General features: G+C 29.1%; 2 protein-coding genes across 2 annotated transcripts; both read left to right on the forward strand.

Annotated features, from left to right (window-relative positions):
• The first annotated feature begins 3,428 nt into the window (after positions 1 to 3,428).
• On the forward strand, positions 3,429 to 6,728 carry LOC123206708 (adenosine kinase 2-like). The gene is made up of 12 exons (XM_044623912.1): positions 3,429 to 3,665; positions 3,857 to 3,910; positions 4,197 to 4,243; positions 4,365 to 4,396; positions 4,481 to 4,582; positions 4,664 to 4,731; positions 5,301 to 5,377; positions 5,473 to 5,570; positions 5,691 to 5,761; positions 5,839 to 5,905; positions 5,989 to 6,172; positions 6,383 to 6,728. Exons 1-12 carry the CDS (start codon positions 3,583 to 3,585, stop codon positions 6,523 to 6,525), a joined length of 1,026 nt encoding a protein of 341 aa, XP_044479847.1. The 5' UTR covers positions 3,429 to 3,582; the 3' UTR covers positions 6,526 to 6,728.
• A 4,556-nt stretch (positions 6,729 to 11,284) lies between these two features.
• LOC123206723 (polyadenylation and cleavage factor homolog 4-like) lies at positions 11,285 to 12,145 on the forward strand. Its single transcript, XM_044623931.1, has one exon. It carries the CDS (start codon positions 11,285 to 11,287, stop codon positions 12,143 to 12,145), a length of 861 nt encoding a protein of 286 aa, XP_044479866.1.
• Positions 12,146 to 12,562: the final 417 nt, after the last annotated feature.

Here is a 12,562-nt window from a genome sequence, read left to right on the forward strand (position 1 = left end):
GTTTTTTCCCTTCAATTTATTTATCTTATTTGACAGAGTCTCAAACATAAAATTATTATTTAAAAATTTTAATATTTTATCAGTTTTATTAATCTTAATATTTATATCATAAGAAAATTAGATTTTTAAGTCTCGTGTTTGGAAACACCAAAAAAGAGAAAATGGAATGTTTTAAAGCCACAACAATATAACACGTCCATTCAAAACCCCGTCGAATTTTATATGCAATGAAGAAAAATGGCTTAGTTTGGAAATCTCTTGTGAATAACATAAATATGAACAGTAAATATATATATATATATTTTTTTCAAACCACATAAAAAACGGGCCTGTTTCCCTTCAATCAGTAAATCAAGCACGCTTGTTGCTACCCAGTTGACATCTATTTACTTCCGTGCACAGAGCCCACGAACAGGACGTGACAGGAAAATGGAGGAGCCCATGATCAGATAACTTATTTTATGGGCAATTAACAAAAGGCCGAAGACTTATTTTCACCCGAAGGTTTAGCCCACACCCAAATATGTAATCATGAAATTTTAAAATTTAAATATTTATTTATAAATTGATAAATTTAATCAAAATTATTAGTTATAAAAGATAAAATTATCATTTTACTATTAAACCCTAAAAACTTATATCAGTTTCTCTCATTAATTTGAAAAACTTTAATATTTTTCTTTCATAATTAAGTTTTGAAAATTTTATTTTTTCTCAAGTTTTTTCTTCTTTCTGTGGCAACCAAAATCCGTTCATACTATCACCCAACCTTTCCGCTGTGGTAGTTTCATTGAATAAAAATAAGTCATCTTTATCTAATAAAGAAACAAGGACAATTCGTCGTCTTTATCTTTTTAATTAGATAAAGATAAATCGTTATTGTTTAATCAATATTAAAAGTAAATATATATTTATCTTTTTGTTTGTTTGAATAATTGACATGATTTTTAAGAAAAAAACGAGATGCAAATGGTAAAATCAAGAGAATAACACGGGTAAAAGGGATAGGCTCCACTATGTGAATTTGCATTTACATGGTTAGGGTATAATTTGACTTTTTTTTTTTTTTTTTGAAATTGGGGGTATTTTGACATTCTATGTTACGCACTTACACGGGTAACATAATATTTTATGGATATGATTTTATAAAATTAAATATATTTTTTCAATTTTTATTATTTTTAAATTTCTTATTATTTTCTAATATGTTAGTCTATAGATTTTATCCCAAGACTCTCGATACGACTCACAATTTTTTTTTGCCATGACCTTATAGATCATACCAAAAATGGGGGGTTTGGGTCAGCCAACCCTTTATCATGTCTAAACTCATATTATAAATACAATAAAATTATATACACTAATAATAAAAACTAATTTATGTATTAAAAATAATAATATATCATTATACGATTGAAAAATTTTGAAATAAAAATAAAATAACATCTCAAATAATTTAGATAATAACAAGTTTGTTTTCATTCTTAAACTTCTAACGATTGATAAAACCTTAACATTTTTCGTCTAACACTCACTTTCAACAATTTTATTATCAAAATCTCACACAAAAAATACTAAATCAAACAAGAAACATCACTAAATCCAAGTATAAAAATGAATATTTATTTATGTTTTCGATTATTTAGATGATTGATATGAATTTTTGAGGAAAATGTGATGGAGAAAGTAAAATCAAGAGAATAACATGACTAGAAGGGATAGGCTCCAGGTGAATTTAGGCATACTAGACTAAAATATAATTTAACTTTTTTATTTATCAAATTAAGGGGTATTATGATATTTTATGTTAGATGGGGGTGATGTAATATTTTACTGAGTGATTTTTCTTTTATTAATATTTTTCATGATGGGGTAGTCTAAAATTTTCCACTAAGGGTTTCATGTATTTTCAATATATTTTTAAAGTCATTTTTATATATTTAATTTATCATTACAGAATTAATCAAATTTTTTTATTTTGTTGTCATAGTTGGGTATAAAAGACAATGAATCTTGACGGAGAACATATGTTCGAAGAAAACAAAAAGTTGTAATAATTCAATTAGGAATGACATACCAAGAATTGGTAGAGTTATTAAGCTCTTGAGGTAGAATTGCATACAAATCACTGTAAAACTTGAATACTATATTATTGAGATATCATACAAAATTGAGGATGACGATAAACTCAATTGCATCATTACCTTGTCAAAGAAGATGACTCTAGTAGTCCCTTTCTATGTGACAACTATTCTTAAGATAAGAAAAATATCACTAATATTTGGTTTTGAAGCATTGGTTAGTCTTAGACTTTTCAATGAATTTTAAGAGGAATGATATCGTTTTCTATTAAAAGTTAATCTTGAGCTCAATACCCGTAATGTAATTAAAGAAATGATAGTGATGAATCCGAACAAGAGAAAGAGGTAATGGAACGTAGATGTTGATGAGATGATCTTGCATATGTCAGTAACTAAGAATTGTTATCAATTTGTAGCACTTGCATATTCATTAAAAGATAATTTTAATCATTTTGTTAATTATAAGTTATGTTTGATATTGATGATTGATAAAATAACTAGTTGTTGGAAAATTGTGATTTTAGTTTATTAAACAGTTATATATGAAGACTGTATACCTCTCATATGTATGACTAATTAAAATTTGATTTGAAAATTATTTTAATATTATAAATTTTAAAAAATTAGGTTTAAATTTTATAATTTATGAATTATTTTTATATTTAAAATGAAAAAATAAATTTTTAAAAATATAAACGAAAAATTTAAAAACTTTTAAAGAATTAGTGCGATGTTTGCAACCTTGGTTAACAATGGAACATACCATTTGCGCAAAAAAAAAAAAAAATTGTAGCAAATCTCAATTGTTTTCCCTAAACTATGTTAATTAATATAAATTTCACATAGTGGCAAATGTAAAAAATTCTCTCAATCATGATAGTCGAATCATTTATTGTATTATATATTAAAAATCAAATTTTTTATATTATATATCAAATATTAAATAATACATCTTTTATAAAATGATATAATAAAATAATAAAAAATTTTAATTGACATATTATTATTTTAAAAAATATCACAAATATTTTTAAAATTTTAAAAATTCTAATATATATTTTTATTTTTTCTAAAAATTTATATTAATTCTTATTAATAATATATATTTATTGTATAATATATATATTATACCGTATTAATACAATATATTTTATAGTATATTTATTTGTAAAAAGTCAAAACTTCTCGGAAAAAAGAAAAAAATAAACGAGAATTTTGCCATAAATGAAAAAGTGATCAAGAGGGCAAAACAGTAAATTAAATAGCCTTCACCAACCCGAATGAATACCAAAACGAAGCAAAGTCGGTAGGGGTTGGTGAGATCAGCGACAGTTTACCAAAAATAGCCTTCGCTACCATACTCAACAGCCGCACTCAATTTCTTTATATTCATCACAAGAACCAGTCTTCTTCCCACTGAGATCTTGCTCTTCAGCTTCACTTTGTTTTTTTTTTTTTAAGTTTCATTCCCACCAAAGCAAAACCTCACTCTCAGTTTCGAATGGCGTTCGAGGGAATCCTGTTGGGCATGGGTAACCCACTTCTTGATATCTCAGCTGTTGTGGATGAGGAGTTCTTGTCTAAGTAAGTTGCCTTCGTTTTTATTTCTATTTCTTTTATCTATACTTAGTGGGTTGTTGTTTATTTGTATTTTGGATCTGACATTTGTAATGATAGATCTCGAGCTGCATGTTAATTTTGTTTGCGTTCATCTCTTTGCAATTGTGGATCTTGTTTAATTTTGTAATTTTTTTTTTTGTTTAATTTACTTACAGATATGATATCAAGTTGAACAATGCTATTCTTGCTGAAGACAAGCACTTGCCCATGTAAGTTTTTTTTTTTTTTTTAAATTTCCATAATGGCAATTGCTTGGCTCACTATGATGATATAGTGTTTTGTTTTGAATTCTTAGAGCATGCTTTTGTTATCATTTCTATAAAATAAAGTAATATTTTCTAATTTTCTGTTAAATTATGTAATTTTCTGTGGCATAACACATTATTTCTAGACAAAATGAGGAATCGAAAATGAAAATGAACAAATCCTTGCATTTTTTGTTACTGTGGCCAATGCATTAATCTGAACTATTTTAATGTGGATGGTTTTCTCTAGGTATGATGAAATGGCTTCCAAACCTAATGTGGAGTATATTGCTGGAGGTAAAACGGCTGTTTCTTTGATTTTAATTTTTTATGATGCCATGCTCCATATTTAGCTTCACATTACTGGATCATGTATAGTCATGCCAACTGATCAGTTTTGGTTCATTGTATTTTTTAGGTGCAACACAAAATTCAATCAGAGTTGCTCAGGTTTGTTTGTTAGACACAAATCTTGTATTTTACTTTTTTTTTTTTTGTGATCTAGAGCCTTTTTGAATTTTGGGTGTCATGCAGTGGATGCTTCAAGTTCCTGGTGCCACTAGTTACATTGGCTGCATTGGGAAGGATAAATTTGGTGAGGAGATGAAGAAAAACTCAAAGCAAGCTGGTGTTAATGTATATTTCATTACATTTTCTTTTCACTATTATATTTGTTTGTTTGTTTGTTATGGTGATTTAATTATGCTATATAAGTAGGTGCATTATCTTGAGGATGAAAGGACACCAACTGGAACATGTGCTGTTTGTGTTGTCGGTGGTGAGAGGTATCTTTCATGTCTTGCCTAATCTGAAATCCCACTACAAATTTTGTTTTGAGAGTAAAATCCATTTGCTTTTTGTTTGTAATGACATTAATAGAAATTCCCGTTGCCCCATCAGTATAGTTTTATTTCTCTTGAACTATCTTTTAGAGTTCCAGTTCGTGGTATTCTGTTAAAAAAAATGATTTTTTAAAATCTTAGATGTTCACCTGTTACATGTTGGCCAGACGTTGCTATCTCTGCCTTAGCATTGGACTGAATTTATTTACTGATGCAAAAATTGGGTTTCCTAATTTGAGTTATTTTTATTGCTAAACTAGAGTTATATACATAATTATGTGGTTTGTTTTTAGATTAAATCTTCTAATTCCAAAAAAAGAAAAAAAAGAATGAAGATGTTTTTAAGATCTAGATGTGTGAAAAGTGTAGGAATGTTAGTTTTATATCAAATATCTGATGGTGATGAAATATTGGGTTGCTTCCTTTTCTTGGGTATTTGTTAACTGCATCTTGCATGGTTAAGTCAAATTTGTAATGCATAGTTTTATTTTAATTTCAAAATCCTTGGGCAGGTCACTTGTGGCTAACTTGTCAGCTGCAAATTGTTACAAAGCTGATCACTTGAAGAAACCAGAAAATTGGGCATTAGGTATATCCATTGCTTTCTTTTTTTGCTTCAACATTCAGTTCTCAGGTTGTTGTTGGGTAATACCATAATTTTTGTATAAATTCTGAATTGAACAGTTGAAAAGGCAAAGTATTTCTACATTGCTGGCTTTTTCCTTACTGTGTCTCCCGAGTCCATCCAGTATGTTGCTGAACATGCAGCTGCAAATAACAAGGTAAAATTAATTTAAACTTTTTAATTTTTAAAAAATAAAATTATGAAGTCATTTAGATTCTTAGATTTTGCAATTATTTCTCTCCAATAGGTTAAAATCATTTTTTTCATACATTTGCAGGTCTTCATGATGAACCTCTCTGCTCCATTTATCTGTGAGTTCTTCAGAGATGCCCAGGAGAAAGCTCTGCCGTAAGCTTTCTGCCTACTTCCTTGCTCAAAAAATCTCAGTTATTACTGCAAAACTGACATGCCTTTTGTTTACACAGATACATGGACTATGTGTTTGGAAATGAGACAGAAGCTAGAACCTTCTCAAAGGTTCATGGCTGGCAGGTAATACTCCAATAGTGTCCCTTCTGTTCAATTATCTATTAACACTCAGCAGTTTAACTTATTCAGTGATTTTTTATTTTCAGACTGATAATGTTGAAGAGATTGCACTGAAGATCTCTCAGTGGCCCAAAGCATCTGGAACACACAAGAGAATCACTGTAATTACCCAAGGCTCAGATCCTGTTGTAGTTGCTGAGGATGGGAAGGTGAAATTATTCCCTGTGATCTTAATACCCAAGGAAAAGTTGGTCGATACCAATGCGGCAGGTATGCCTTGCAACTTATAAAACTGCAGTTCTAATTGCAATCTTCAACTCCAAGTTCATTGTTATGCGAATTTCATTATGTTAAAGACAGATTTTGGACTCATTTTGTACATCAAAGTGACAAAATAATTATAATTAAAAGAACAGTTGTAGTTAGTCATGATCTCAGAGCTTTCATTTCTAATATACTGATATTCTTGTTTTATGGCAGGTGATGCTTTTGTGGGTGGATTTTTGTCACAGTTGATTCAAGAGAAGCCCATTGAAGATTGCGTTAGAGCTGGTTGCTATGCAGCAAATGTCATTATTCAAAGGTCAGGCTGCACTTATCCTGAAAAGCCCGATTTCAACTAAGCTTATAATTCCCAATGGGTGGTAGAGTTAGTTTTCTTCCATGGTTACTGTGATAAAGGGCGCCTGTATTATTTGCTCCAGAATCCATATATATGGTGAAGGAGTTTTGTCTACTTCAAATTTCCGATGAGAATGTGTGACATTATTTTTTCACAGATAGAACAGAATGGTTTATCTTTTATGATATCTAATTTTGAAAATAATTTAAGAGTTTTATAAAGTAAAATATTATTACTGTGAATTTTGATAATAATTATGTATAAAAAATGTGTATATATATATATATATATTATTATTATTTATTTTAAGTTAAAAATAAAATAATATTCAATCATATGATAACATGTATAAATATATATTTATTTATATATTTAAAATAAATATATATGGTATTACTTATATAATAATAATGGTCAAAAAACTATTTTTCACTTAAATTTTGATAAAAAGATAAATATATAAACCCACCGGGTGAAAAATAGTCTTGACTTATAATAAATAAATGCTTTATAGTGTTTTTGAGATGATTTTCTTGATCGGGATAAAATAAATGAAATCTGAGGTTCTTTAAGAATCATTCATTCTCATAGTTGGAGTAGATTAAATAGAGGATTTTAAAGGACGTCAAAAATTAAGTTATAATATTTGAACCCTTCTCTAATTCTTGAAATCTTTACATCTTTATACTACAGAAAAGAAAATATGTGGTAAGAAATATTACAATTAATCGATTATGCATGTTACATGCTATATTTTTTTTTACATAAAATGATGTAATATTGCAAATTAATATGATGTGAAATTTACTTTCATAAAAAGGAAATTAGAATAAATACCTAAAACTAAAGGGTGTTAAACAAAATTGCCCAAAACTCTAATGATTAAGTAAAAATACCCTCAATTCGAGAAATAACCAAACTGCCCTTGTATATAAACCCCACATTTCCCACGGATTTACTGTTCAAATTCAGGAAAATTCAGATCTCCCACGAGCGCAACTGGTTTTCGTCTTTTCTGTTAATTTTTTATATTTTTCGGCAACCGAAAATGACAAATAAGGATAGTACATTATCTTACTTTTTGTTTGAATCAATTTATTGTTAAGATTGTTGAGATTTGAGGGAGATTTTGAAGTTTGAATGTTTAGAGTTTCGAATCTGAACAATACATAAAATGTTTTGATTCTTAGTTGTTTTGCTCGAATTTCTTGAGGGATTTTATTCTATTGGATATGTAGATTTGATTTGTATTGAAATTAGAGACTGAAATGATGATTTTTTAATCGGAAAATGGGTTAGATTTGCCGATGTTACGTAATCTCTTACGGGGCACCGTGGGGTGAGGGGAAATTTAACATTTTCAAAATTTTAGGGAGAGGGGGAAGAGGGGGAGATCCACGGGGGTCTGTGGGAAATTTTACATTGAACCGTGGGCCAGTCCATGAAAACCATGGGTTGGGTGGAAATGGACTTTTTTAAAAATATAGGGTCTGTATGAGATAAACTTTGAATGATTATAACTTTTGATCCGGGAGGAGTTATGAGACCTGTAATACACGAAGCTCGTTTTGAGCTCTATAATGACAACAAGATTTTTCGATTGAGCCCAATTTGGAGGCCTAAATAAAACTGTTTCAGTGTGTATTATACAGTTTTTTTTGTTTTAGCCAAATTTAAGATTTTCGGTTTTTATGATTTTGAGCTTGTTTGTGACCGAGCTAGATTTTTTTGATATATAGTTTTCAAATTTAACATCTGTTTCTTTAGTTTTATGCTTTTCTAGACACATTTTATGATATAATTACAAAATTTTAGATCAATTTTTTGGTTTTTTTATCCTTAAATTATTATCAAATATCCAAATGCCACATTTACATGACATACAAACTATATTTAACAAATAAAATTAAGTTCTGAGTTAAGATTCATATAAATATATTTTTTTTCATGAATTAATTTTTTTTATTCGAATTCAGAAATACGAACTTCTTTCTTCTGAACGAATCTGTAGTAATTGATATTAAATAAAAATAAGAGTGAATGTTTAAATGATATGAAAAGTATATGTAATGAGAATGAGAGTAAGAAGTTTTATATAGATGTGGTGAATGTAATTTTGATATTTTAAAAAAAAATTAAGATATTTTTATTTAGAAATAAAAAAATAGACATTTTTATTTAAAAATTAATCAAATAAATATTTTTACTTAATAAAAAGATAAAATAGGTATTTAATATAATTTTCCTTCATAAAACTTCCAACTTCTATAGTGTATAGGCTGATCTGACGGCTAAAATTCAAGTACAGTCAAATTGTAACATGGAAGTATGAACAAATAATATTAATAAATGGGACATGTTGAAAGTGGTTTAATTTGTCTTTTAGGGGCATTCAATTTGGATAATATTTTTATTATCAAAATAGAAAAATTATCTTGAAGATAGATTATTTAAAAGATTATTAGGTATAAATGATTACTATGTTTAATAAAATTTAATAGGTATAAATAATTATTGTGTTTGGTTAAATGTAATAAAAGATTACTAGTAAATTATTTTACTTAAATGCCCTTAAATATAATTATTTTTATATTATTTACCATATTAATTAAAAATAAATTTATTTTTGTCTCAAAAAATTAATAAATAATAATATAATTATAATAAAATCAAATATTACCTCAATAATCTTTAAATACCTAAGGTGAATGTGGTAATCAGATTACCACCTATATTACCTGTCACGTCAGCATTGGTAATAGAAGATTACTGTAATATTTTATTACTGACAAACCAAACAAGGGAATAAAAGATAAATTACCAAGATAATCTTAAAAAACCCAAACCAAACACTCCCATGCTTAAATCCATTGTTATTTTTGAAAGCTCAAAGTGGTTCAATGATGTTAATATGGTTGGTAGTCAAATCAAGTTGATTTAACAGCTGAATTATAATTTAATATTATTCATTTTATTCAATTTTAAATTAATTTAATACTATGATTAAAATGAGTTTAGTCTTAACCTACAACAAATTTGACATTGATTGCCTAGAGGATTGACTAAACGGGTCTTAATTTTAAAACCGTTGACACAACAAAACAAAATGCTTAATGTACAAGGTAATTTTATACATTTGCAGGCTAATATATTCTTTAAAATGACAAAGATGTATCAATCAACTACATTTTTGCATTGTTTGAAAAGCAACATATTTGGCCATAAGAGGGTAGGTCGGAGTAGTAAAGAGGGGTGTTTAAATATGGAAAAAAAGATTATTTCTTATCCAAATTTTAGTTTAATCTTAAAATCATACTTACAATAGATAAAAAAATTAAACACTTATCTATGAATTAATTGTCAGTCAAATTTTTAGTTAAAGACAAGAGTAAAATTGTTATTTTATCTATAAACTATAAAACTTTAAAATTTATATCATTCTCCCTCTCCAAATTTTAAAAACTAATACTTCAATCCATTTTCAAAGTTTGAAAAGTTTAGATTTCACTCCTAATGTTTGTTTCCTTCTCTAACAACCATCATTCCGATTGATGGCTGATGTTTTCTACCCATCTTTCAGATCTAGCTAAGAAGAAAGATGAAGGACAACCATTCAGACGTGATGACAAAGGACGACGATGACAACGAAGAGTTATCCTTAATCATCTAGAAGATTAGACAACGAAGAACGACTCTTCAACGTCCTTTGTTGTCGCCTCTGGACGACTAGACGTCGTCCTTTATCTTTTCTTACTGGTCTAGATGACATTTTGTTGTCTAGATCTGGACGACAAAGGGTTGTCATTTGTCAGAGAAGACCTACACTTTTTTCAAATCGTCGATCGATTCCCTAAGCCACCGGAGAGCAAACCTAGAAAAAGAGAAAATGAATTTTTTAAAGTTTAATCATGGGGGTAAATGTGAGTTTTCTAAACTAAGGAAAAAATGATATAAGTTTTTGAAGTTTTAGGGTTTATAGATAAAATAACGATTTTACCCCTATTTCTAACTAAAAATTTGGATGACAGTTAGTCTATGGGTGGGTATTTGAATTTTTCATCTATCGTAGGTGTGATTTTGAATTTTGACTAAAACTTAGATAGAAAATTGCCCTTTTCCCTTAAATATGAGACTATGAGTTTGAAACTTTCATGACATATCGTGATTTGCTTAAGAAAAAAAAACTAGGTCTATCAATTTTGGCATTGAATCAACCATATTGAATAAGATAAATTTCAAGTACAGTAATTAACCTTATAACCACTGAACCAATTAGGTTTTCTATAAAAACTTACATGACATATCACACGATTTGCTTCCTAAAAAAAGAAACCATATTTTGAATGTTTTTCTTAAAAAAAAAGTCCATCACTTTTGAGACCGAACCACCTATATCGAACATAACAAACTTCAGGTTTAGTGATTGACCTTACAATCATTAAACTAATAAGTTAAATCAAAAATTTAATTTTGATATATCACTATAAAATATTTAAACTCATATTCTTTTATATATACAACCTGATATTTTATCACTTAAGCTAACCATCGGGATACTAACGGTCTCTTCCCCGACACTATTTTAATTAGAGTTGTATTAAGACTGTATTTACTACACTTTCCTCTTTGAACGCGGTTTCCTAATTCCTTCCCCGCCAAGAAACCACTCTTCTATTTAAACTACATATTCACCTTCCTCTTTGTTAAAGAGAGTGAGTAGCCGTTAATTTGATCTGCAAATGTCTAAAATAGGAGTAGAGATGATGAATAACACCATTCTTGATTCTTGCTTCAATGGCGGTCATAACTTTTTAAACCCTAACAAAAGATCTCACCCTTTTCGCAACCCATATTCAGAAAAACGCCCAAAAACTCAACATTACGAAACCAGGACATCACCCATTAATCATCTTCCAATTTTTCCTTTTAACCCTAATCTTGTTGTACCTCCTCTCATGCCTCCTCCGTCGTCACAACAAAGGGCTAATCTTTATCTCAGTCAACCAATTGTCAATTCTTTTCTGGAGGGACTTATTTCGCTGTCTAATAATAAACAAGCCCCTACTGCCGCTGAGGATCCTATAGGACTTCAGTTCGATTCCGCCAAACTCAAACTGCGTCATGAGATTGTCATAAGTTCTCTTTACGGTGATCTCCCGAGATGGGAATGGCATTTCAGAAAGACGAGGAACCGGCTGGTCAGGAAGAAGGCAAAGAGAGCACCAGTGTCTCGAAAGTACTTTCCGGGCGTTGATGCGAATGGAAGAATTATAAACTATGGCGAGGAAGAGAGCGAGATCGAAGAGAAAACATTCGGGGTTTTAGCAGATGAAGATCAGAGAGAGTGCCAAGTGTGCAAGGAGGGTTTTGAGGAGCTCTTTTGTGAGGAGATGAATGACTGGGTCTATCCAGGCACAGCTTATTTGGATGCAACCCAAGGATCAACGAGAGCTCCGTACAAGTCTTTGATCGGTCGGATTGTGCATGCTAAGTGTGTCTGTACAAAACAAGAAATCAAATCTTTGTTGGTGTCTAAGGGACATGAAATCTTTTTAGGTTTTGTAATTTCCAGTGGAAGTTTTTGTCTGAACATATGTATGTATCAGCCTGTTAATCAATGAGAATGACTACGATTTTGCCATGTACATGAATGTATTTAATATGAGCAATGCCATATACACATATTTTTAGCATATAATATGAGTATGCAGATATGATTTGGTGATATATTATTTACATACCAAATTATATAATGTGTACATATAATTTTATTAATTTTACATGAATAAAAATTTTAATTGGTATATACTGATATGAATCTTAGAAGAACTATACTTTAAAAACAAGATATTGAAATTAGAGAGTTTAAAATCATATAAACTTTACATTAGAAGTTCATATTTTTCAATATGAGATTTAAGTCTCATACTTTATATTTGAGATCTTGATATCCTAATATATGCTGTTCCTTTTCTGACTTTATTTTCAATAAGCTTAAGCTTTGAGTTTCAGGAAATATGGGTCAAACCACTTTAAAA

This window comes from Mangifera indica, unplaced genomic scaffold, assembly GCF_011075055.1.
Source record: "Mangifera indica cultivar Alphonso unplaced genomic scaffold, CATAS_Mindica_2.1 Un_0046, whole genome shotgun sequence".
NCBI lineage: Eukaryota > Viridiplantae > Streptophyta > Magnoliopsida > Sapindales > Anacardiaceae > Mangifera > Mangifera indica.

Excerpts from the sequence above, each read along its gene's own strand:
- LOC123206708 (XM_044623912.1), top strand. The coding sequence starts at position 3,583 with ATGGCGTTCGAGGGAATCCTGTTGGGCATGGGTAACCCACTTCTTGAT. Across the intron at positions 4,397-4,480 it reads ATTCAATCAGAGTTGCTCAG|TGGATGCTTCAAGTTCCTGG; the intron begins GTTTGTTTGTTA and ends GGTGTCATGCAG. Across the intron at positions 4,732-5,300 it reads TGTGTTGTCGGTGGTGAGAG|GTCACTTGTGGCTAACTTGT; the intron begins GTATCTTTCATG and ends ATCCTTGGGCAG.
- LOC123206723 (XM_044623931.1), top strand. The coding sequence starts at position 11,285 with ATGATGAATAACACCATTCTTGATTCTTGCTTCAATGGCGGTCATAAC.